The 27,516-nt window shown below is 42.4% G+C and overlaps 1 protein-coding gene across 2 annotated transcripts in view; it reads right to left on the bottom strand.

Moving 5' to 3' along the window:
- The window catches only part of gli1 (GLI family zinc finger 1), a 50,152-nt gene that overhangs the window by 18,389 nt on the left and 4,247 nt on the right, over positions 1-27,516 (bottom strand). The window contains exon 2 of one of the 2 annotated variants that reach the window (XM_023412867.2): positions 1,184-1,292. The exons of the other annotated variant lie outside the window; for it this stretch is intronic. Within the exon in view, the coding sequence (XP_023268635.1) occupies positions 1,184-1,253 (70 nt within the window). The 5' untranslated portion in view covers positions 1,254-1,292. The remainder of the gene's footprint in view (positions 1-1,183; positions 1,293-27,516) is intronic. 2 annotated transcript variants of the gene reach the window in all.

The following is a 27,516-nucleotide window of genomic DNA, read 5'->3' as shown; positions in this document are numbered from 1 at the left end:
CCACCCTCCCCTGTGTTTTTTACCCCTTTTACCCACACTGTGAATTCCTTACAGCTGCTGTAATGTGATGGGGGCCAATGGTGTGACCACTGAAAGGCCACAGGGCTGGAGACATCACTGTAATGTACAATAAGCCCTACTCACTGACCTGCTGCAGGGAAGATTAATGTCATATCTACTTATGAACAGGCAGTTTGAGTTTGATTTCAACAGCTTTCATCCCTGTAAAGCCGCAAACTGACATTTTCGAAAGATACTGAACAAAAATGCAAATTATTGTGACAAGAAAACAAGTGCAGAGAAGCAACTATTTACCACTTTACAGTTAACGCTGAGAAACAATTTAGCATAATTATTGTTCAGTGATAGTCTCGGTGATATTGTATTGAGATGATACAATCATATCGTGAAACTGTTGATGATTGCAAGAAAATTGACATTTACTGTTGTCTAATGCACACCTGTTAGACAAGTATGTAGGAAACTGAAATCATGTAAAAGAAAGTATTGGATTCCTGCGCACTCTCAGCAATAAGTTTATTGAAAATGCAGCATTTCTGTCATGAAGTTTTGTATGAACAATGTAGCATTTTAAAAATGAAAATTAGCAATTGAAGGATCTGATTTATTCATTTGAAGAGTTCTGTTTGTGCCTTCACACACTTGCAATCTTAAATTTCACAATATACATATACAGTAGTAGCCTGCTGTATATTGTCTCATGTATGTAGAATGTAGAAATTGTATTGAATAAATCCGCAAACATTTTGTTCTGTAGAAGCAATAAGATATATAATAAAAAGAAGTAAGCTTATTAAGAAACTGGAATAGAAATGATCTTTTTTCTTCAGCTACTGAAATTATAAGTGTAGCAGATAACTGATGATGTCAGTGAAAATATGGGTCCATACAGTCAAGTACCCCAGACTTCCCTCTCTCACATGACAACAGCACTGCTAATAATATTGGGTTCAAGAGTGTAAGACCACAAACTTGTAATTCAGTAGCCATGTCAATCCCCGAAGCCCTAAACTAATGTTTACTACATGAGCACTGTGGTTTGATACAGTCAACACCGTAGCCCTGGTTTCAACCCCACGGATTCACACCTCACATATCCCTGTACTGTAAACTGTGGGCTGAGGAAGCTGTGGTGCTGATGTCTCACTGCTGGGGTTCTCACCTTGTCGAAATGGCAGAATGAAACGTTGATCCCTTGTTGCTACACAGCCGGAGTGACTGATGACAGACATCAGGGCACTAGAGGGGTCGAGCGCGGCACCTCAACCTGACTAGAAACAGCAGAGGCAGGAGCTGGGCTTAACCAACCACAGTATAAATAAGTAGAGCAAACACAGCAGATTTAAAGTCAAGGCAAGCTGAAAGCCATATTATTATTCAAGCAGCAGTTGCAGAGGAAAAGAGGGTTATGCACATGCTGCATGAAGAGGTACAAAATAACAAAGAAGGTAAAAATACAACGACAAAGGATCAATTTCGGTCCAAAAAGCACGGTCATTCACTGGGGCTTCTTTGTATTTGCTCAATAACACACTGCATTGGCTGCGCAGTCATGATTACTGTTTTACCACCTCCGTAAATGTTGGCTTGATCAGTCAGTGACTTGATAGTGTTTGTTTTAGGATTAGGAGTGGTTCACCTCTCCTTGTTTTCATTTGCCTGTACAAGCGCAGTTTTGTACTGCCAGCCACTGAGCAGCTTCGCTCTCTCTGAGGCGGTTCGATGTTGTAACATTTGCCAGATTGGGGATTTCAACCAACAACTCCATCAAGAGGGCTGACGTGGTGTTACCAAACCATGTGAATGTGTTTCCTTCCTCCTCAGTCTCCCCGTAACTTGCTGTTCCCTCACTCCTCCACAATCCCACATTTTCTCTGTCCTCTCCTCAGGCCACCCACCCGCCATCCTGCACATACCTGTGGTTTCCTGTACCCCGCTCCCCTCCTCCCTCCCTCCCTCCCTCCCCTCTCTTTACCTACACTCTCTCCCCCCTCCCCCCAAGCACACCTTACTCTCTCCTCTGTCTAACATGTAACACCCAACTCTTGTCTCGTCTTCCCCTCTTCTACTTCTTCTACTACTGAGTGTCGGTGTATCAGGTACGTAATGCCCCGACCACAAATATTTCTTTGAACTCCTTTTAAGGAGGAGAGCCGGAGGAAACATGGGGAGGAAAAAAAGAGGGAGAGAGGGATGGATGGATAAAGCAGATGAGGAGAGGCTGATTCACACAGCTGGCTCCCAGCTGTAGACCGAGGCAGCGCGCAGTACTGCTCCATCTATAAACAACTAGGAACCCAACCCCCCAATTTCAAGAAAAAACGAACAGAGCGTCGTCATCGTAAATCCAGCTAAGCACTCCTCTTCACCTTCACCAGTGCTCCTGAACGTCACCCAACTTGCTTGTTGCTTTTTTCCTTCCCATCCTTACAGCAGCTCTACATCATTTGTCTCTCCTGGCTCTTTGTCCACTCTACTCATCACAGCTGAGGCCATATTGTCAGTGCAGCAGTTAAAGTACAAATCAAGGCCTTGTAAATATTCCCCAGTCAATCATCTCCCTGACACCAGGAAAAAGGAAAATGTCCGGCACAGAAAGTCGCTGGAGCTGGCTGCTACACACTGAAACGGGGACCCGCACCAGGGAACAAAAACCAGATAATAATCTGTTCGGTTTATAGAAAGACCACAGTGATTATAAGAAAAATAATAATCCTAACAGTCTTGGGTGGGCAGGCGATATTTATAGCCGGCCTGCTGCTACTTATATTCCTTAGCTGTATAACACAGCTGGAAGCGAGGGAGGAGAGAGAGGAGGTGGAAAACTCGTGAGGAAAAAAAGAGACAGAGGAAAGAGAGACAGAGGGGCTCCAGGGGATGGAGGGGGAGAGTGTATGTGTGTGTGCGCGTAGGCGGATATCCAATGCATGTGTGTGTGTGCGCGTGTGTCTGTGTCTGTGTGTGTGGCTGAGATCAAGACAGACAAAGAAAGGCAGAGAGAGAGACATAGACGAATAGTACACTATGTGATCGTGCGTGTGTGTGTATTTGTATTCGGCGTGTGGGAGAAACCGCGGCGCGGTCCCTCCACGACGACGACAGCAGCGGACGAGGCCTGCGGGCCACCAGACGAACACAGTGACCGCAGCTCTGAGAGCCTCTCACAGAGGGGAAACTAAAATTCAGCCGTCTGGATGAATCGAGCGAAAGCCATGTTGAATTTATTGACCGCTAACTTTTTCATTACTTGGCTTTTGTTTCAGGGTCTGAAAGGTCTTTTCTGCGCAGGTGATCACAGAGGACGGCAGTGTGGATGGATAGAAAGGGAAATGGTAATGTGTAGATTTAAAAGCAGGGTCATCCTCAGACTGACAGATAATGGTAATGGTAACTGGTGGGTAAATATATGGCCAGTTAGATGCTTATATATATTATTCTCTCATAGTAACGCATGATTATCAATTATTGTGTTTTTTAGTGAAGTAACACAGCTTGTATATATGATGCATATTATATATCATATATTATATGCCACCTTTAGTCAGACATTGTAGATTTGTTCAATTTGACCAAATGAAGCATCTCTGGTGGTCTGGTGCGAAGCGTGGTCACTGTTAAACAATCTTCTCTCCAACAGCAACACACACATCAAACCTAAAATATGTCAAACATCTCAATATGTCCGTGTTAAATGTGGCCTTACTACCAGGAGTCTTAAAACTAGGAATTCTGCACACTGACATTTGAGCCAAAGCAGTTGTAAAATCCTGTAGCACAAGCAGCCATAGAGGAATGTTTCAAAATGTCCTATTTTAAAATGGACAAATCTGATCTGACCAAGCATTCAATGCAAACTTTTGATTTTTGACAGTTTTCAATATGAATACTACCGACACATATACTTTAGCAATCAAGCTCAAATTCAGCCTGGAAAACCTGGACTTGTGGGCCTTGATTCTTTTCCCTTTCTCTCTCTCTCTTCGATATAAAAGACACATGAGCTGCTCTTTGCAGTTTGTAGACATCACATAAAAGTCGCATGGAGCTGTCGTATGGGGCTGACCATGTGCAAAACTTGAGCGGTCACAAACTGAAGTCCAGCTGTCGCCGTACTGTAAGAGCAGATGTTAGCGGTGTAGTTCATCTGAATATGACCAGTCGGTTCAGGTGTTAAAGGAGCGGGCCGCACGATTTAGCATGCCGCTCTCATAACACTGCTGGACTCGATGGACGGTTTAAAAATCGGATCAGAATCTATGCAGCAGAACCAGACATTATTCTTTTTCTATTTTCCTCCATGCATTCCTCTTCTATGTGGTGCCTACATTACACACAACGCAAGCAGAGATGTGGAGCAGGCTCGGAGGTCTGGTGAGCTCACTTCTGTCTAACTCCACACCTCCAGATTTTCTTCATTTTCAAACTCGTATTTTGCCCTCTGATGTGTAAAATCGGTGGAGTTCCCCTTTAACACGGGCATCGTCATTCTGCCAGGGTCCCTCATTTTAAATCCTGATACATGAAACAGGCAACCCAGAGTTATAAACAAATCCCGTTGTTCTCCAAAGGAAAACGGTCTCTCTCTCTTTCTCTCACGTTTTTATGTCTCTTTCTCTCCTCGGCATGTAAACTGTACTTAAATTTGTCCCAGCAGCTGAGCACGCATGTGGAGACTTGTCTTCGTCCCTTCACAGTTGTATGACTAAACGTGCACAACTGTGTCTGTCTGCATGTGTGTGTTAGCGTGTGCCCCCTTTGATAAGGGTCATTGTATTATACCGTATTATATCATCACTTTCACGCTGGTGCTTTCCCTGGACCTCTCCCTCTTTGCCTCCTCCTGTTTCCCCACTATCTGTTCACATTTTCCGCTCTTCTCACTCTCCTCACCTTCCCAAAGAGTCAAAGGAAAAAACGTTTTACACTTTTACAGTTGCCTTTTCATTTTGATGCCTCTCTTATCTGTTTTTTGTTTTGTTTTTACAACTTTAACGTGAAACAACACATCCTCCATGAGCAATGTGCTTACATTTGTCTCACTCCACAACTCATCTCCACACTCATCTGCAGTAAACTACCAATCACACGAGAACTGATGACGGTTGCGATCTGATGTCAAGTCCGATAATGCAAAACAGTAGGGGTGAAAATGAGGATCTCCTTTTTCATTCTGCTTGCCATTTAGTTAAATAAACCTGATCAAATTTACACAGTGAACAAATTACAGAGCAACTATTTGGATCATATACACTCAGACACAGTGCGAAATGTGCTCTTCTCCTGTGTGGTCTGCCTCAGAGCTGCTGACTTCATAACTAATATATCGCAGGCGTTTAGTTTAATACCCAGATGTTGGTAGGGGCAAGGCATCCGGGCCTGCGTTAGCTTTTAATTGGCTGGGATCCCTGAGCTGATGTTTGGGGCTTAGCATGTGACTCAGGGACACACACACGCACAAGCACCCACACACACACACACACACACACACACACACACACACACATATGCACTCACAGAGGCACACACACTTTCCCTGAACGAATGAAATGCTTGGCCGGGCTCTGACAAGGCAGCAGTCTCATACGCTGTCAGGAAGAGACGAGTCATGGCTGTCCAGAGGAGTCTACAAAACTAAACAAACGCAGACAACACACACACACACACACACACACACACACACACACACACTCACACGCGTGCGCGCGGAGATCCCAGGACTGACTGACGCCACGCTGCTGACGACTGCACAGAGCAGCGGCCATGATATCTGGCGAGCTGATTATTACAGCATGAAGTAAAAAGATGCATGTTAGAGAAAGACAGAGAGAAGGAGAGAGAGGGAGGGAGTAAGAGGGACGGGAGAGAAAGCAAAGTGGTGGTAAGAACTGAGGAACAAGAATTGCAGAATGATCCTGCTACATTACATTTCTAGGACACAAATTACACATCCATGCAAGCAAGGTGGTTGTTGGTGTGTGTGTGTGTGTGTGTGTGTGTGTGTGTGTGTGTGTGTGTGAGAGAGAGATAGCGAGTGAGAGAGAGAGAGTGTGTGTGTCTTGAGTTCCCACCAGGGCTGTAATTAAGTGGCATTAACATAACTAAAAGGCAACAAATCAGCTAATCAGCTGGCTGTGAATTGGAGGGGTGAGGAGCTTAAAGCACGCACGCACTCACACACACGCAAACTGAAGCTTGTTATTGTAGACACATTTTAGTTTTTGCTCGCGGATAAACAGACGCACAAACTTGTGAGATCAAAAACACATGAGGAATGTCAACAATCTGAACTGCAGCTCATTTAAATCGATTGAGAAATCAATCCGTAAGTTGGGAACACATTTTATAAGATTTTCTTCATTTGTAGCTGTGGGAGACCACACACATAAAGAATGTCTTCACCATTTTTTTTTAATCACTTATTATAACCCACTGAAGTGTGGGCACACCAGACATCACCCAATAACAAGATGTCAGACTGACCTCAGAGCTGTCACTCAAACTTTTCTCTTGATTCACTTGTTGGATGCACGCAAGTCTTCAACCACTTGTTTTGTCCACACTAGTAGACTTTCAAGAGAAACAAAAGGATAGAGAGCATAAACTGTCTATGAAAAGTTTTGTCAGTGTGTTTGTCAGAAAAATTGACAAATGAATGATTGTTTGCATCTGTAACCGTAAGTAAATGTTATGAATAATTTTAACTACTTTTCACATTCTGTCATTGCAGCAGTTCCAGGACTCCCACACACTACAGGACACGTTGCTGTTTCTTCCAAAGCAGTGGGGATGTTACCTGATCAAGGGAGTCGAGACTGAATTGTTACAAACCTCACAGTACATGAAAATTAGGGATGATGATTGTTGTTGGGTATTGCCACACAGAGTGTGAGCGGTCAATTTAAGCTGACATGAAATCATTTACGAGTCTCCAGTAAATACCTCTGTATGGAGTGTATTCAGAATACATGTATATACGTATATTACACATCTTCCAGGTTATAAAGGTATGAATGCATAACTTGTAAGTTGTACTCCACAACATCTGTGACTATGAGGTTTAGGCAACAAAAGCACTTTGGTTAAAATCAGGGAAAGATGGTGGTTTTGGATAAATGCAAATAAAATGCTGTGTCTGAAGTCACTGTGAACTCTTTCCGTATTAAAGCAGACCACACCGTCTTAATAGGTTGCAATGACATTTCCTTCAAAACATATTTGCTGTTGCAAATTAGTTTCTATATAAACATAATTTGTAGGAGACATTGGGTTGCATTCTGGCAGACTGCAGAGGCAAATCGACAGCCAGCGACAGTAATGTGTTGCACAAAGAGGCAGTGCGAAAATAAAAGAGAAGAGGAAGAACCTAAACCGAGGTAAACAAAGCATTAAAAGTTCTTTGCAAATGTTTCATGAAATGCATTCAACGTGTGTTTTCTAGACCTTAAGGAAATGCACAGTGTGTTCTGGTGAGAAACGCTGAGAGTAAACAAAACCGAGTTTGTTTACAATGAAAATTGCACAGGGTACATTTAACACACAGTATGTGAAGTGTAGGGTAAGAATGAGCGCCAGATAGCGGTTATCAACTCTTACAAAGAGGGCGTTTCGGCTGGAATCAGTGCCGGTTCCCACATCAAATCTCAAATAGTTCAGTGTGTTTCCCTCACTAAGCCATGGAATAAGTGATGCCAGTTGCAGGGGAAGCACCAGGTAAAAGCAAAGGTCCATCACAGGTTGTAAATCTCAACATAGCCCACAAGCAACATAAAAATTAGCATCAAGATCAACTTTATCCTCGTCTTATCCTTTGACACGACACAATATCATCATCATAATCAATATAAATGAAAGGGGATCATATCTTATTGTATTTGTATTCTGAAATGCATTAACTCTATTGTTCGCAGAAGAGTGGGTAAACAAGCAAAAACAACAATACCTTTTTACTAAACATAGCAACAAGAATCACTGTCTTTACACAATCAATGTTAATCAATATCACACTTGGTCAGAGACCTGCCAGATAAAGATGTTTAACTGTCTGTCAAATGCTGCAGTTTTCATCAGGAAATGTGGGAGATATTTTGCAATCACAGGAGTTTTCTGCTATGTGTGCATGTAAACACGGATCCTATCTCATGCATGAGGAAGGGGCTCCCTTTCACTGCGTCTCAGCCCTAAATTCCACCCTGTATCTCCATGCAGTGCTCAGTGATGCGCAGGGAGCACATGCACACACACACACAAAACAGACACACACATAAACACTCACTCTCTCTGATACACAGACTCAAGCATACAAAGGCATGTTGTACACAGTGCACACTTATTTACACATAAATTGTCATCTATACACTGATGCAAGATGTACATACGTACACAGGCGAAGACATACACACACACACACACACACACGTATACAAACAACAGACACACAGGGAATCGAGAGGGAGGCTGATGGCCCTGATGACCCAGGGAGCTGATGTGACACACACAATAAGAATGGCACAGTTTGCGTCACCAGCTAGTGAATGGCTCACTAAAGACAGACACACACACACACACACACACACACATATATACGCACACGTCTTGTGTCTGTCCTGCTATTGATTTTACAAACTATCCTTCAAGGAGCTTCTCCAGAGCATTCATCCCTTGTTTTGTCTTTAAAGTGAATGTATGTAACTTCAGCTGAACAGCGGCCACTGTCGTCACAACTGGTACATTCTCTTGAGTCAGTAACTTCAATGACATCCCTATAAGGAGACCTAATTCCACATTCATTTCATGTCAGGGTTGCTGTAATTACTAATTTCCGAGCTGTAAATACCGTTAAATAACGTTTAACGTCCAAGTCATAATTAAAAGTGGGAAACTCTGATATATCCAACTTGACACTTAAACTGCCAGTAGGCTTTTTCAGGATGGCAGAATTAAAACCAAACTTTAATGACACAGGGTTATATAGTCAATGGAGAATATTTTAAACCCTTATATGACCAACTCTGAAATCATGCAACCGTGGTGAGTTGCCCAATGACATGAACACTCACAATGGAAACCTTTCCCATCTCCACAATCCATCCAGTATTATATGAATACAGCAAAACTAAGACGTGGAATGGGCCAAAATGCAAGGAGCAAACATGTCATGATGCAAACATGTCAAATGTTAACTCACACACACACACACACACACACACACACACACACACACACACACACACACACACACACACACACACCCTGCCAAAGGACTCAAGCACCCTTAATATCCTGAGATAAAACTCTCAATAAATAAAAACTCATTACATAAACTCAATAAAAAAACTGAGCTTTTGGACTTGACATAGGGGAAATTAAAGATAAAAGGAGGCCAAGGAGAGTACACTTTTACCACCGTTTCCTGTAGAGAGAGAGAAAAAAAAAAGAGGTAAAGTGATTCACTTGAGATGGAAAAAATCTGGCGGCAGTAACGTTGCTGTGCAGCGAGTGACTCAAAGTCTGTGTGTGGCATTCATGCCCTCCTTTCTCTTTTACAAAGGAGGAGTGGGGGGAATGAGACGGGACAGAGAGAAAGAGAGAGAGAGAAAGACAGAGACAGAAAGGTAGAGAAAATGAGAGTGACAAAGAGAAACAACGGAAGAAAAAGCGATTTGATGGAAGAAGAGAAACAGAGAAAAAAAAAGAGAGGGAGAAAGAGAGCGAGCAGTGTTGAGCGGCACTATGCTTGAGCAGTCCTTTTGACTGACGAGAGAAGGATTGGGGACCCATTGTTGAAATCCCATTCCTCACTGTATTGAGCGACCTTATCAATGCAGGGTCATCCGGAACAATGGTGAACGCTCCCATAAGTTCTCAGTTGTTCAGTTCGGTTGTTGTGAAACCTTGTATCTGTAAAACTTTGCAGGAGTCATGATAAACTATATAATATCCTCGGCACATGTATTGTATGCTAATATAAACACTAATAATTTATTGTTTAGTTCAGTTGAAAATAATATTTCTTCATGGGGTTCATGAAAAATTCATTTTCTATTATCTTTGTTTAATATAATGATTATTTGATTTACAAATATCAAATTGCAGTGCATTTATCTGCCTATTACCTATAACAAAAATACTGATTACCAATAATTATATTTAATTAAGTTTTTTATTGAATTTTATTTAATCAACATTCAAATTCAACATTTTGGGAAATTCACTTCTTCTGTCTTGATGAGAGTGAGAAAATCAGTGTCACTTTCATGTCTGTCTGTTAAATATGAAGCTAGCACCAGTTGCCAGTTAGCTTAGCTTAGCAAAAAGACAGGAAACAGCTAGTCAGGCTCTGTCCAAAATGATCAACATCCACCAAGTTGTACCTTTAAAGCTCATTGATTAACACATTATATCTTGTTTGTTTAACTGTGCAAGTGCAAAAATGGCCAGTTGTGGTTTTATGGGGGGGATTATGCACTAGACTATTTCTTGGCTGGGCACTGTAAACCTGCTGAGAAATAGTCCAGCCTCCCACGAAACTGCAACTTGTCTTTGTTAATCTTCGGTTTTTGCACAAATGAAATAAGAAAAATAAATAACATGTTCATTTTCAAGCGTCAGAGGCTGATTTTGTGTTACCATTGGACGGAGCCATGCTAGCTGTAACGCCTTGTTTCAATTCTTTGCGCTAAGCTAACTGTCTGCTGGCTGAAGCCATACAGACTGAGATGATAAATTCACCCAACTCTCTGCAAGAAAGCAAATAGCATATTTCCCAAAATGTCTAACTATTCCTTTAAGCACGATATAAATTTACATACCAAATAGTAAAATGAAACTATTCCCAAATTACAAAATGACAAAACTGCCACTAAAAAGTAACTGCACTCCACACCATCACAGGAGAATAACAACTTGAGTTTGAAGGTTTGATTGCAGCAACAGAAGCTATAGTAAAAACAATACAAACCTACTCTTAACTCTTTAACACATTTCTGTTAACAGTAACACAGTGATGATGCTGGATGCAATAATATCCTGATGCTGAATATGTTCTCGTTCCCTCAAACGTTCTATCCATATTACTCCAGGCCGACTAGAATGAAGAAGAAAATTCCACCTGTGCGATGGAGAAAAAAAAAAAAAAACCCTCCTCTTGGGTCACCAGACGTTTCTTATTCATTACCAGCTATAAAGCCTAACAAAGAGAAGGCTTCTAGTCCTTCATCTGCCTCTTCACTCCCTCGCTCCCTCTTTCCCTTTGGCTCTTCATGGAGAACAGAGAAGGGGAATCATTCAGTGGCTGAAAAGGTTAAAGTCTAGCCGAGGGTTGGAGTTCCTGCGTCTGCCAGGGGCACCTGAAGAGGGGCAAACATTTACCGGCAAAGAAAAGAGGGGGAGAAAAAAAATCAACAGCCTGCCCAAGAGCGGCAGGGTCCGTGGTGAGTGGTGGTGTAGGGCCCTTGGAGAGTTTGTCTTGTAATTGAGTCAATTGTTGACCCCCTGTTCAGCCTGCCTCGGCAAAACCTCGGGAGGAAAAGCCTGCCGAATAATTAATGCTCTCTCTCCTTCCCTCTCTCTTGCTCTTCATCTATCCATCTCCTACTTCTCTTCACGTTCCCTCTTTCTCCTTGCCTTGTTTTCCGTTGTCTCACAGGATAATTGTGCTGTGAGTCAAAGGCAGTCATTTAGGGAGGGGGACGGGTTTGGGGGGGGGCTGTTCAGGGATCTGCTGAGGCTTACAATCTTCTTTTCACCCCAAATCTTTCTTACCCTCCCCAACACTCACCCTCGCTTCTCTCCTGCATTCTCCCCCTTTTTCATTCCTCCTTTTGTTTGCACCGTGGGATGAATTTTAATCACTCCACTCTCCACCTCCGATCCCAGTTTCCCCTCATTTTTTTCCCCCTCTCTTTCGCCAGTCTGGACGCTCATTCCCTGTTTCCAACTTATATATCAGGCACTGCAGCACCTTCTCTCCTTACCAGTCCTCCAGCGATCAGCCCCTGAAAGGATCTGGGAAAACAAGTACACAGATATAGCCCTTTGATGACGAGAGGAAGGGAGTATTTGTCACTCCAGGTTTAGCACAGGCCAAATGTCTTTAACAGGGACAAGTGAGAATTGGGAGAGAGAGGAAAGAGAAAGATGGCGAGAATGACAAAAAGAGGGGTGGGGGGGGTTGAGGTGGGCAGCACAAAGAGAGGAGGGCTGCATTCTGTTTGTGAAGAGCGATCATTTTTAAATGCCTCCTTCATTTGAGAACACTTTGTTTGCACAAGGGCTCTAGTGTTGTGCTCCCATTGTGGTGACTTATCCCGAGGGACAGTGCGAGCCAGGGACACTGTTGTCATTCACATTTCACACATTTACTAATTAGCAGGTTCTCTTAAAGAAGTAAAAGTGCATTAATACAACTTTAAAACATGAGAGTAAAAGCATATTATCGTAAGAGGAGCAAGTGTAACATCCACTGAAATTAGCAAGTAAAAGAAACTGAAGAACGTAGTCACAGAAGAAGTAAAAGCCACCGCAGCCAACACATGTAGGCTTCCTGACCAGCCAAACTGCATCTGACACTTAACGACAGATTTTTTTTTTTTTTTTTTTTTTTACAAGGTCCCACAGTCCTTCCTCATTTCCTCTCCGCAGGCCACAGGCGGTCAGCCTGCACATTTGTCCCGGCCTTACTGCCTGCACCAGCATTAGACATTTACAACGACATGAGAGGGTCAGGCAATTCTTCATAGTGATGTCAGCTACAAGTGCAATAACTTATGGAATAACTTCATTGATCTACACACACCGCGAACTCCAGATCTTTGTGGTATGATTGCAAGTGCGGAAAGTAAATAAGGTAATTTACTAATCTGAGGAACTTATTTTCCACTCGATGCTACTTTTCACTTCTACTTCACTTGATGAAATCTTGTACTTTTTCATCGAGGGGTTGTTACCATGTCCTAAGGTTACATCATTCAAAAGCACAAAGCTGCTACAACTGTAGTTTCATTTGCAACAGGAGCACTGAGGGAAAAGAACAGTGAATTTTTGACATTAAGCCCATGACAGTGAGACATGAGGAGTGTAATGTAAGGTTTCAACAAAGAAGAAAACATTTTCATTTCATTTTAGGTGTGTCATTTTCAGGTTTTCATATAAAAAGGGGGTGTCTAATAAGGATTACTCGATTTTATGTTCAACTTTCTATCTGTTCGTGGAGGTTAAGTTAGGATTCAGTGTTTTTCAGATTTGTAAATAAATGAAATAAAGTCTGATAAAATATGATGCAATTTTAGGAGTAAACCACTCAGCAGGATAGAAAGTGAAATGAAAATGCTGCTCACAAGTCAATTCTTCAGTAATAATAATCAGATAATCCAATTTGTGTATTGTATGTGCTTTTACTTTGTTTATATGTGCCGATACTTCAGTACATTTTGCTGATAATACGTCTCACGACTCAATTTCACTTGAAAGACTTTGCTTACTTTTGAATGCAGAACATTTATTTATAGTTGCATACTTTTACATCGTGTTAGCCTGCTGCTGCTTTTCCAGTCAAGGATCTGAATGCATCTGTCACACTGCATGATTATGCTTATGTGTATGGTTAGACATCAGCATCTACTCACTGCCATCATTTACCTCTCTGTAGCATAACCTGAAGACTAAAAGGAACCCCCCCCACCCTTTCATCTGTCATTCCTCAGGGACAGTCAAATCCTAACTGCCTCTCTCACTCTCTCTCCCTCTCTCCACTCCCTCCTTGTGGAGTGTTTGTTAGGAAATCCTGAACAAACCGCGGCTGTTTGTTCTCTCTTTGTCAATGACGGGTTTTTATAGACTTCTACTATTGACAGTTGTGCGACTCCTGTTGGCCTCACACAAGCTGGATAATGCTGTGCAAATAGGTGTATGTACACACACATTCACAATCTGTCCGAAACACGCTCACAACCTGTGTCCGAATCACCCAGAGCACATTGTGGCGGGGGGGCAGAGAGAAAAGAGAATCATTTACCTTATACCAATGGCTATAAAAGTGTAACTACAAAACAATAGGTATAATTAATATGCAGCAATATAACCCTCCACTCTCCTCAGGTTCATCCCTAAGGGGTGGGAATGGGTTGAGCTCAGTCTCAAATTCAGAAAAAACATTTCTATATGGACCTTCATGCATTGTCAAGCAGAAACAGGAAAGTTCTTTTTGCCACAAAGTTGGACGCACACCATTGGCTAAAATGTAATTGGATGCTGCAGAATTAAGATTTCTCTTGAGTTGAAGTAAGGACATGATCATGTCCTTGGTTATTTTTCAAGGATTTATTGACATGAAGAGGAGTTTATATTCAGTAACTGGCCTCATTTCAGTGTTTTTAAAATGCTATTTATGCTCCTGACTAAGGATAGGGATGTCATACAGCATATGTCTCAATCACATAAATAAAGTAGTATATGATGGTGAAACACAAGTATCACCACCATTATTAAACGTGTCGGTTTAAATCCAGCTAAAGTCAAACAGGAGAGAAGAGGACTCTCCAGATCCCTTGACCGTGACTCAGAGCAAAAACTGAGCTGAAAGGTGGAGACAGAGAGAGAGAGAGAAAGAGAGAGAGAAAGAGAGGGAGAGAGGGTAGTGAGAAAGAGGTTGACAAAAAAAACACACACAGGGAGCGGAGCAGTGCTTCTCTGTCAATGGAGGAGATCATGGATGCCAGTAGGGGGCTCAGCCTTCAGCACAATAGACCCCCAACTGAGCCAAGACCCTTAATACCCATACTCCTATTTCACACATCTTTTCAAAGCACCCATACAACCCACATCCACCTCCCCCTGCCACGACACCCTGGCCGTGCTCCGTGATTGCAACAGGGTGACAATAGCGAGAAAACTCTCAGTGGTGCAACTAGGGGCCATCCGGGGACTCACGCGGGGGCCATCAGGACACCTTGTCTTTGTGTATTGGAAGACAATGGCAACATCTCAGGAACAGTAGTAAAAGCTTCCTCTGTCCTGGCAGGGAGCTGTTAAGAATGACAGGGGCATCAAGTGTCAGTGATAAATGGGTCATTATCATCTGATCTAAGGTGAACTGTGGAGCTGATAATGAGTCTCTGTGTCGAAGTCGCAGTTACTAGCGAGAGCCTGTTGTGCTGCCACTCAAATGACTCTTGCCGTTCGAGGACAATTGGTGTTAGTCAAATTGAACGTTTCCTCCGAGCTTAAGAAGTTTTTGACAATTAAATACCTGGATAATGGAAGTTCATCGGCATTATGGTATGCACGCTCAAACACAAAAGAAGACACGAATACTATATAATATAAATAATAACAATAAATAATAGGATCCACAATTAAAACATTTTTAAAAAAAATTACACCCGACAGAACTTATTAAAAGTTCTTCCAAGTCTTTTGGGTGTGATCTTTAGACATGAGACAGGGACATTTCAATTCTGCCAAAAAAAAAAATAAATAAATAAAAAAAAAACCATCTTGAAAAAACCAATCTTTGGGAGCGGGGAGGAAAAATATACCTCAACATCCTGGGTAGTTCCAAGGAATTCTGGCTCAGACCCAAACACTGGAAACAGGGTGAAGAAGGCCGGGCTTTGTGGAGCAATGATGTAGGGAGCACAGTGGGGGGCGTTGGGTAACTAAAACATGATTTACATTGGCAAACATGACTATTTAGTGAAAAGAGTGAATTGTTTTAGGCTTTTCAGATACCTATAGAATATTTGATTTTTATATATAACCAGGAATGATTTTATCTTTAAATCTGGTCATTTCTCGACTGCAACAAAACTCGCCACTTTCTTGCTGAGGGAGCTCATTGCATCAGTTCCCTTAGGGCATTATCAGGCTAACAAACTAGCCTTCAGTCATGACCTAGCTTAGCTCCACTAGCCTCTCAACCCGGCTACTGGCCTCCACTCAAGCAGACCCCCTCCTCCATTTACAAGGCCCTTCAGTAGGCGGCTGGTTGCTAGACAATGTGCTTGGTTATGTGGGTTATGTAAAGACCCTCCTGCACACAAAAGCCAATGTGGGCGCCTGTTATGTGCAGCTCTTCAGAGCCCCGGGTCAGTTAGCAGAAGAGCTCTGGTGCTAACACTCCAAGTTAAAAACGTTTACTCTTCAGTGTGTTTACTGAGAGGAGAGGAGAGGAGAGGAGAGGAGAGGAGAGGAGAGGAGGAGAGGCGAGGAGAGGAGAGGCGAGTGAATTATCTTCTACTTGGTAATTTCACGTCCTCCAGCTTCCAAACCCCACTTGGCTGAGGTTAAAACAATTCCCTTGTTGACCTGAGGGTGTATTAGAGTCTGTGTTAGGAAAGGTGACTGTGTGGACGTTAGGGCGGACCTAGTGACCCATCTGAAAGACTTTCAACACAGAAAAATGCTGAATTGAATGTTGTGAAATTAACATAAAAGCAACAGCAGCACAAGGTGAAACAGGCAGAAGAAGAAAGATTTTGAAAATGTATCTCTTACACATACACTGCCGTGCAAGAGCAATTCAATAAAGAATTTTTAATAAATGAGTTTATGTTAGGTTGTTGGGGAAATTCTTCTTTTGTCGTGTCGGTAAAACTTGGGAATTACTTTTCTGTTGTGAACGAAATTGTGAATATCTGTTTAAAAATTCTCCTTAAAGCAGTTGAGAGAGAATGAGAATACATGATCAATCAGAGAGAGGAAACACAACATCTGTCTGTGTGCATAGGTGACAACAGACAGCAAGAGCCCTCCAGGCAATCACACGGTGGTAAGCCACACACCTCAGACGCACCACCAGCCTGCTCTGATGGCCAACCAGCAGGGGAAGAAGTGCTGAGGTGAAGCCAGCCACCGTGTGTGTAATAAGTTCAATGTAAAAGACACACGGCTTTGCTTACACACAAATACACACAGATCCCATTGATGTTTTTGTACCGCAGACTCTCTCCTAACATGCCGCCTGTGAGTGATCAGGCATGATGTGGAGCCACATAAACATGCCACTAACCTGACTGTGTGAAAGCATAGAACTGAACAGGTTGGTTTTGAGAGAAACCACAGAATTAGTTTTAGAGTTAAAAAGGAAACAACAAAAAAAACAAAAAAAAAAACACGGTGCATAGAACATGATTGAGGACATTTGTTAAGGTGACAACTTGTTTTTGACTAGAACACCATGTTAACTCCTTCTAATGAAAAATATTTATTACCATCAGGTTCAATTACAAAAGCAAATACCAAATTATATCCAGTTTAGAGTAAATACTGAGCTGAAACAGGAACAGGCCTTTTTTTAAACCATTTCATGACATTTCTTCAAAAATAATTGTCAGATTAAGCGATAATGAAAATAATAGATAGTTGCAGCTTTATTATCTGAAAGGAAAACTGCATCTTCACAATGCAACGTTTCAGTATATCCATAGGTTCTAACTCTTGTCTCTTTGATTGCAATTAAAAACTGCAACTTGGACCACGCTAACCTATGACCTGTTGTCTTGTGAGAGGAGATTTTGTAAGCACGGTTAGGTGAATTAACAGTTGTACACTAATGAACAGCACTGGTGATCTGCAAGTAGTATCATGTGTACATACTGTTTATTTTTCCTTTCCAACAAGAGAGTGTAAATGTTTTACAGCATCTTTTAAATTTCATAGATTTTCCACTGCCATCCCAGAGATAAAACTCACAAAGACAAAGTTGTGTTTGGGCAACCTGAGATGAACCTGGACCACAGTGAGCTCCTAATTGAATTTTTTTTCTTACCATGTCCTAGACAGTCGCCTCCAGCCACAGAGAAAAAACACTCATATCTCTGAACATCTAAACACACACACACACACATATGCACAGGAAGACGACCAGGACACTCACAGACGTATCAGCACTTACATGCATACACTCACTCTGACACCCAATCACCCTCACACAAACTCAGTCTGACAAGCCGGAGCATGTGTGACAGAGCTCATTGGCTGGAAACAGACATCCCTCTGCCCCGAGGCTCGGCTCTATCCCACAGGAAGCTGGAGTGTGAGCTGGGACACACAAGATGAGGGGGGAGGAGGAGGAGGAGGAGAGGAGGAGGAGAGGAAGAGGAGGAGGGGTGGCAGCCACAAGGACTCAGCTCACCATCAACAGGAACATTTTTTTTTGGTGATTATAATGTTATAACACCGATTTGCTCATGCTACCGTAGTTATTGAAATGTTGATTATAATGAATAAATGCGTATAAAATGGGAGAGACAGGCAGCTGACGTGTCGGTCATACATGAAGGTCTCTGGTACTCAACATCAGGTGTAGGCGGTCCGCTCAACGTCAGGATGCAGCTGTCATTATTTTGTTCTGCTTCACTGACAGCCCTGCGTCACTTTGAAGAAAAGATTCAAGTGAGGAATAAGCCAGATTTGAGAAAAAGAGGGAAACACTGACCCATCGAGAAACTCCAGCCGTTCAGGAGGAAAAGTTTTGCAATCATTTGATTCAATCATAGCATCCCAACTCATTCTACAATTTCACAGCTTTCTCTCGTCCGTAACATCTCTCCTGTCAACACTGTGTATCATATAAAAACCAACGGATTCCTTCAGGACAATGGGTTTTTTTTGCCAGTCCAAACTCTGGCTTTAGATGCCACGTGATATTGTTGTCAGTGGACCAGTTTGGGAGATGCACTTACTTGCTTCCTTGCAGAGTTAGACGAGAAGACTGACGCCACTCCCACGTCTGTACTGTAAATATGAGGTTTCCACCACCAGTCACCTAACTTAGTTTAGCACAAAGACTGGAAACGGGGGTAAACAGCTAGCCTGGGTCTGTCCAACAGTAACAATATTGACCTACCAGCACCTCTTAACCTCAAACTATCTCTCGGCTTGGACCAGTTGCCAGGTGACCTGTGACCAGCTAGGTTGTTGCTAGGTTCTTCCTTAACTCTCCTCTAATGCACATCATTCTGAAGCCAAAACAGCAAATGACAAAGGAGTGTTACTGTGTCATGCTCTGTTATATATGACTCTCTCTCCCCAACTATGTAACCTTTGAAAGAAGAAATAACAAATTCTTGATTTTGCAAATTAAAAGTCTAATTCATAAGCAATAAAATGTAGCCATGCCCAAGTACAATACACACTTAACACACTTCAAATAGATATTGCCATGTAACAGATATGACAGTTAGTCAGTATGTCAGTTAAGACAGTTACCTCAGAGTTGTAATTTTTTACCACAGTGGCCAGATATGTTATGTAAAATATATTAATACAAAGTTTTTTGAGCACATCAAATCACATTAACTGACACAAGAAGCACAACAAAGGAGCCAAACGTCCAGCTAATCGCCAACAACTTCCTTCCCTGCTGCGCTTCCACATCTGGGAACCTTCGCCCACTGTACACCAAAGCACATGCACACAACACTTAACATTCACACAGACACACTGACACGCACTCAACACACAAGTGCTCACCACATTTCTGCTCCACAGCTGCACAAGAAGACAAGAGTCGATAAATAACCCCTTTGAATGGGATCCTGTGGGTTTCAGTGTTTGAAACTTTGAACATCCAGCGATTGTTCTCTACAGTATAACAAATTTCCGTTCATATCCCAAATGAAGAGCTGCTCTCACCACACTGAGAAGTCAAAGACAGAGTGTTATCTGTCAGTCTGTCAGCGCACCAGGCCTTTTAATGGACTACAGGTGCCTGCTAATAAGGGCCAATAAACGGCAGAACAACTGCCTGTCCCGTCCTGAGTGGAAGCAACGGGAACAGAGTGACGGACAAGGGGGTTTAAACTGCTGGGGAAATAATCAGCAGTCGGGAAAGTCTGACAAAGTCACAACCTGCCGCAGAGTCATCAGATTAGGAGGCTGTGTGGTGTTGTGTTCGTGGAAAGACTAAAATATTCTCCATCAGAACCGAGAATAAAAGACGGATGATTAACATCGATGACTGACTGCATTTCTTTTAAACAAGAACATAAGAGGTGCAAAAACTTTTAAGTCAAACATTTGCCCTCAAACTTAACGCAAGCATGAACAGCACTCCACACGTAACCTTAACCAACACAATGTAGCCTAAGCTTAACCTGCTGTAACTAATAATCAATCTTATTGCAAGTATTATCTTTTTAAACTCCACATTTAATATTCAGATTTATCTTCAGATTTTAGCTTTAAGTTCACTCAAAGCTGTTGCCTTAAAGCAAATCAAACATCATCATAAAATCATCATAAAATGAGTACAGGTTTGGTTATGAGGTGGGGGGTGGGGGGCAGATAAGAGATAACTCTTATTATATGTGTCCACTCTTCGGCAGTGGTTACCAACCTCTTTGGCTTCGGGTGCCGTAATTCTTCTACATTTTAAAAGGACTTTATAGACACTATGAAAGTATAATATCCCAGTTTATGTGATGTATAGAGAATGTGATAAAACAGTTATATAATAATAATAAAGACAGTACTATACACCCTGGCAGTGTTTTTCATCCATTCATCCTTACATTTTCCTCTTTTTTCACAGCCTGGGCTGGGGTGGGGGAGCTGGAGCATTTCCCAGCATGCACTGGGCTAAAGGCAGGGAACCACCCGGCACAGGTCGCCAGTCCATCACAGTGCGAACACACAGCGCTGTACTCTGTGTGAAAAGAAAAGTGAGCGTGGATCCCTGTTGACCTTCTGTGTATTCATCTGAGTCTGGTCCCATAAGCCCGGCATAAATGCCCAGCATGGTACCTCCATCCTCCCTGCAGTCCAAAGACCAAGAGGCTCACTCTCACAGCCTCTTCCTTTCACTGTACCCTGCCCTCTCTCTGTCCCGTCCCGACACTCACAGAAAGACAGTGTCTCTCCCCCACCAGTTACTCTTCCGTTGTCTCACGCTCTCCTCAAACTTCTGCTAGCAGGTGCATTACTGTCTGAGCTCCTGTCCCACAGGCTCACCCCGTTCTGTAACCCCGCATCCCCCCCCCGCATCCCCCCGGCATAAAGATAGTGATTAGGACAAGAGGAGCATCAGGAAAAAGAAGTACAGGAGAAGGAGGAGGAGGAGGAGGAGAGGACAACAGCCCCGGACCTGAAAAAACAACAGCTGCGACAGCCGCATTGTCATTCCAACATTTGTTTCATGCTGAGTGCAGCAGCAGGTCAGTTCACGGCATGGGAACCACAGAGTTAATGCCATCTTGCATCCTCACTCGCATCATTTTGCATCCACAGCTTAAAGGATAAGTTCAATATTGTTTAGAGGAGTGTGAATTTTGCAGAGCTGTGACAGTTAGTGTCAATGGACGGAAAATGAATCTGCAACTATTACAACTATTACAATTGTTTTTGTCATTTTTTAAGCTAAAAACACAGAACGTTTCCTGCTTCCAGCTTCTCAAATATAAGGATTTTATGCTTTTCTTTGTCATAAATGATAGTGAGAAAAAAATCTTTGGGTTTTGGACTGTTAGTCAGAGAAAAAAAAAAAATCTGCTATTTTGTCCCCCATCACTTACATTACATAAAAACTTAAAAAAAAAATCACTTCAGGAGAGGATCTCTTCACAGTGGACAGGAGAAACAATTACATCATAGTGTCTAAACAGTGCATGAAACGAATGTGTTGCACAAAGAGTTTATAGCTATTGCTAATTCTCGACTCCTGTCCCTAGTTGGGCTTTTACATCTATAAAGGCTAGGGAAAAAATGCAAACTTATCCTTTTAAATGACCTGAATTCTACAAAATAAAAAACTGAGATTTGGTAATTTGGTGACACTATCCAGTTATGTAGGGTCAATGGGCAGTTTTATTTCAATATTTACATTTTCTCCGATCATGCTGAAACCCTCTGTGGTAGCCATACATTCCACTCAAACAGAAGCTCTCCTCAGCAGAACCTCCACGGTGTGAAACCACCACCATAGCCATCACACCTGCATCCATCCAGTCACAACATGTAGGTGAGCCGTTTCTCCTGGTCTTCTCCTGGAGAAATGACCTGCAGGGAGCTTTGTGTGTGGCCAAAAACAATGGTTACTGATGCTGAAGAAACAACAAACTGTCTTTAAGATTTTAACATCACGAACGGTGTTTAGCTACCAGCTGTGCTGCCGTGTCACCTCACTCCTGTTTTGCCCTGAAATTCTTCTCCAACTTGTAAGATGCTGATTTACTTGAGCTCAATGGACACATCACACTCTTACACACACACACACACACACACGCGCTCACCTCAACGTAACCCTGGAAATACAATATACTAGGTGGCTTTTTAACCTTGGGCTGCTCCTATACATGGGAGGCCATGTTTCATGTTTCACCACACACACTATAATCATGTGTGTCTTAGAGCCCTTCTTTACTGGCTCTCTTTTTGTTAGTTATTGGCTACCAGGAAATGTAGGCCCTCCTCATGTAATTAATGGGCATAATTATGTAATTGAGGAGTGGTCTGCAGTTTGCTGCAAACAGCACCAGATGTCCCGCAGGCCTGCCAGTCAAGAAATACAGTTGTTCTGATCACTTACAGTGGGGTCAGCGTCTGTACCAAGACCTAGCTCGCCCCCACTCAGTCACCCAGACCCTCTTTTCTTTCTCTTGTAAATAAAGATTTAATGGTTTACAAGCCTTCCAATAACCATAATACCTTCAGAGCGAATTAGCTCGCAAAGCAGCCAGACACACAGGCTGGAATGAACAGAGACTGCTGGGAAGAAGAAGCACACCCACACGCATGAGGTTTTTTTTGTTTGTTTTTTGTTTGTTTGCTTTAACTTCAAGGATAATGTGTATTTTACTTTGTTTCTTTTTTTAAAAGATACACATTTGTGATTAAAGCCTTGGCATAATGTGGAATCTGAAGATAAATGATCCATGTTCACACTACTTGTTTACTTCCCTCTGGCCTCTTATTGTTATAGTGTGTATGCATGCATGGGCATGTGTGTGTGCATGTGTGTGTATGTGCGTGTGTGTCAGCACATTATCGTGGTGAACCGACCAACCAGCCTCTAAATTTGAGCTGATTTACATGCTGCTTATGTCATCCCTCGCTGTGTGTTCAGTGCTGTGCTGTTACTGCGGCAGGGAAAACCTCCCCGTTTCTAAAGTTAGAGAAACTCAGCACTAAACGGGTCTTTATTGTAAAAGTAGGACAAAACGGGGGGAAGAACTCAAACTGATGCATATTGTTTGATGAATGAATGAATGAATGAATGAATTCAACATCAGATCTGTTGTACTTCACGTTAGAAAGGAGGAGGAAGGAAGAGGATTTTTTTTATATATTTGATGTAATGCTAAGATGACACCACTGGTGCCACTCCACTATGAGCAGCTTATATCCAGCCCACAATCTCTACTGTGAAAAACAGCTTGATAGCAGGTCGTTGAGTGAGCATATTCTCCTTCATCCTAAACATCAGGGAATCTATTCGAAGGCTAGATGTGGGCCCGGATCTTTCTCATGCTGAGCAAAACAAACAGTCACTGCTGGCACGAAATACAGAGGAGCCAGAATTATCCCTTATCTGATCCAAGTTCTTGGGTTGAGACGTGAATTGTCTTTGGCGTTTCTTGAGTACAAACTGCTTCTTGGAGGAAATCAGTTTAAGTGTGGAATTTCTTCAAAACTGATATAAAGTGTCATTTCGGAAAAAAAGAACAGTATCTGCTGAGTACCATAGTATTTTCTCGCACACGAAAACTAACGTGTGCTCACAAAACTGTTGTGTTGTAGCTTCCAGCTGCGCTCCAGTGCTAAAAACAAGAAAGGCGTCACTAAAATGAGAAATACTGTCTAACACAGCCACACCGAGGTTGCTCAATAAGTGGAGTTCAGTCAGTCAGTCAGGCAGGGCAGGGCCAGGCAGTCAGGCAGCCAGTCAGGACGGTTGAGTTGTAAATGTGTTCCAGCAGGAAAAGCCAAGCTTCAGAGCAAGGCGAGCAGTCTGGAGTCGGCAACTTTCCCCTGCTCCAGCTAGCGCACCGCCCTCCCTGCAGCCCACCCAAGAAGCAGCCCATGGGCATAAATTTGAGAGCCTGACTCGCTGCGGATTTAAAACAATCTGCATCTCTCTCTCTCTCTCTCTCTCTCTCTCTCTTACTCACTCCTCCACATTCACTATGAAATGTTTCTCTCGTGCACCCTTTACTCTCTTTTGCCCTTCTTTCCTTTCCAACAAATTCCACTGTTAATGAAAATGGAAAGTTCTTTCTCATAGCGTGCCAATAATATTATTTTGCTAACGGCTTAATTAAGTTTGCAAATATGCAGCAAATGCATTTCTGTGCTAGTGTACAGTGTTCATAAAGGATTCTTCTTCGTCTCTACTGTAAAGGAGACAACAGCAAAGCTTTGTTGAGACAAAGTTAATTACATCTCACAAAAGGCAACCTTCCGATAGTTTGTTGTTTCCTGAGGGGAATTATTTTCTTAAAAACAACTTCGACACAAAGAAGACTGCTAGTTTCCATTTACGTTTTATGGCAGTGGGCCAGAGGGAACACAACTGTAAACAATATTTGATGCAACAGAAGAACACATCCAGTAAGTACGCTTCAGTTCAGGCCATCAGGAAGCCGACAAAACAAGCACACTGCATCGCTTTTGTTAATCATGTGCTGTAAAGCTCTTCGGTCTAAATGGGTTCGGTTTGGTTGCAGATGCTTCTCTTTGACAGAAGATTTATCATTCAGTTTGTTCTAGGGGGGAAAAAAAATCCAACAGATGGAACTTATAAATTAAAATGAAGGTGCAGAGTTTTCTGTGAATCACCAGTGACTTTCCGTACGGAGCCTAAAGTCTGATCAAAGCGCTCTGCAAGACTGAATGTCATGTCAGATCTGTTGTAGCAAATATGACGCTGTTTGACTGAGGGTGCAGTTACCTTTGACCTACAGCAGATTCATGTCAGTGTATCGGTGACGGCCCGGCCTGCATTTGGCTTGCAGCGATTGTAAGTCATGTGCGTGTGTCACTGTGCTACGTCCATGCATGTGGACTGACTTCCTGTTATGGCATCTGATCCGGTTAACGTGGCATCAGCAAGCCACTGTAGCTTCTCACAACTGTCACTTACTTACAGAGCAGGGAGACAAGGATAGAAAAAGACGCAAGAGTCTGAGCGGCAGAGGAAGAGCAAGAGGAGAGGAGAAAGAATGAGAAGGCTAAAGTTTAAAAAAAAAAAAAGAAACAAAGGAGGGAAATTTTCAGCAACAAAAAAAGAGGAGTAGAGAACAAACAGAGAAAGAAATTTCATCGTTCTTTGTGCGTCTGAAAGACTGACCACAATGTTCTTTTTTTCATAAATATACAGTATGAAGCCGCAATACCAATGTGGTTTGGGTCATCCATTGTTTAAACTTTAAGCTTTTGTAACTCTGTAAACCTGGAACACAATGACATGTCCTTCATTATACATTAAAAAAAACATATACAGTCGGGTGCAGTTTAAATGCAAATAAACTCCATGTACTCACTTTTCAGAATCTTCAGCAGCTTTCACACAGAGACCTTACGCAAGAGTTCTTGTAAGCGAGACTAAGCCAGTCGAGCACTAAGGCTGGGTATCAACACTTTTGGAATACCAAAGTTGGGATCGAGTGCTCAGACAAAGTTTTTCCTCGACCAGATACTTCCTGATCTAAATCAAACCTTTCTATCTTTATACTATATTTTGTTCAGCCAAGGTTTTTTATTTTTAACACTGGTGCATTAAGGAGCTTTAAATATATTGTTAAAAAATGTTTATAATCCTCAAACTAAAAGGTAATGCTTTGTTGAATCCATACCAAAGCTAAGATATTGTATTGGCACTGATATAAAACAGACATCTGCACTCACCGGTGTTGACCGATGCAGCGTCAAGTTATAATGTACTAACTGAAATATCAAGTAGCTATCAGCCGTCGTGTGCTGCTACATCTTATAGCCTCTTTGAGCATATGAAAACCTATGAAACAACCGCCGGGCAGTTAATCATGAATTTGTCAGTGTACATGCTGTATACATTAAGAAGAGTGTGTGGTATGAGAAACTGCGAGTTGCCCAGGAACATCTGCCAACCCAAGAATCTTAGGATGTTATCTCATCTCAGATAACAGAGTTGTTGTCCAGAAGGCTCATCATAAACACACGCAACATGAATGTGCCTCTGCAACTCTTTCTCAACTCAGCCTCTTTAGCACTGTCTCCCTCTGTCTCTCTCTCTCTCTCTCATTTCGTGGAAGTCGGAAATAATTATTCTAGCAGTAAAATGTAATGGCTTATCACATAAAATGGTGCTGGAAATTTTGTGACTTACATACAAACTGCTAAGTAGGAGTAATCTAACCTCTTTACAGACTGAAATTAAAATGAGAGATTGCAGATTTGATGGAAAGGGAAAAAAGGAGAAGAAGACAGAGTTTTTAATCTGGAGCAATTTTTCACCTATTTTTTTTTGCTCTCTAGTGTTGTGTTTGGAAATTCAGATGGCTTCAAAAACTCATCATATCACACCAAAACTCTCAGGACAATTCTTCCCTGCAAACCATAAGAGAAACACACGTCTTGACAGTTTTCTTTTCTCTGTGACGTCCACCAATGAGACGTCAGAGACACAGGCAGTGAGGAGGTCGACTGTCAGAAACCATGTTGTAATTACACTGATGATGGCAGCACCCGAATGCACCGTGGCTATGGCAACCTGGTGAAATAATAAACACCGCCTCCTCTTCGCTTTCTGCCTGCCGACATGACAGCACGGCGTGAGTCATCAGCGGCTGAGAACACACACATTGAAGCAAAGGCACGGGCCAAAGACACACACACACACACACACACATACACACACACAGGAGCACGCACACACACACATACACATACACACACACACACACACACACACACACACACACACACACACACACACACACACACACACACAGGTACAGAAACTAACCTGCATGCATTAAAACACATGCAGACAAATATCAATCAACCATTTAGCCAGCAGGAGATTTCAAACTTATACAACAAATTCATTCCGTCATCACTCACTCCCAGTTGAAACTTGCAGCAACTCCACTGACTTTTTCTTAACCTGATCACTAAATTTTAAGATCCAGGTTTGTGCCTCCTCATCAGACTCTACTAATAACAAAGAAGCCCAGGCCACAAGCCCACTGTTACAAACCGAGCTAATGTAACAGTGGGAGTAAATAACGGCGTGGGTTGTTTGTGCACACGAAAGCTCTTCACAGCCTCACCTGGATCCTATTAGCACTAGTTTGATTTCTAATATCAACCACATGAGACGATAGTTAACAGTTAGCACACACACACACACAGACAGGCACACGCACACAAATTGATCAAAAACTGCCACCCCCATTCAAAGAAAGAGGAAGGATGATGGGGAAGGGATCAACTCTGCTTTCTGTTGTCAGCATCATGATTATATCTATATAGCACATACACACACACACGCGCGCACACACACACACACACACACACACA

The sequence above is a fragment of the Seriola lalandi genome, unplaced genomic scaffold, assembly GCF_002814215.2.
Source record: "Seriola lalandi dorsalis isolate HSWRI2012SDOR001 ecotype SW California unplaced genomic scaffold, Sedor1 jcf7180002054488, whole genome shotgun sequence".
NCBI lineage: Eukaryota > Metazoa > Chordata > Actinopteri > Carangiformes > Carangidae > Seriola > Seriola lalandi.
This window is presented reverse-complemented; position numbering and strand designations above follow the sequence as displayed.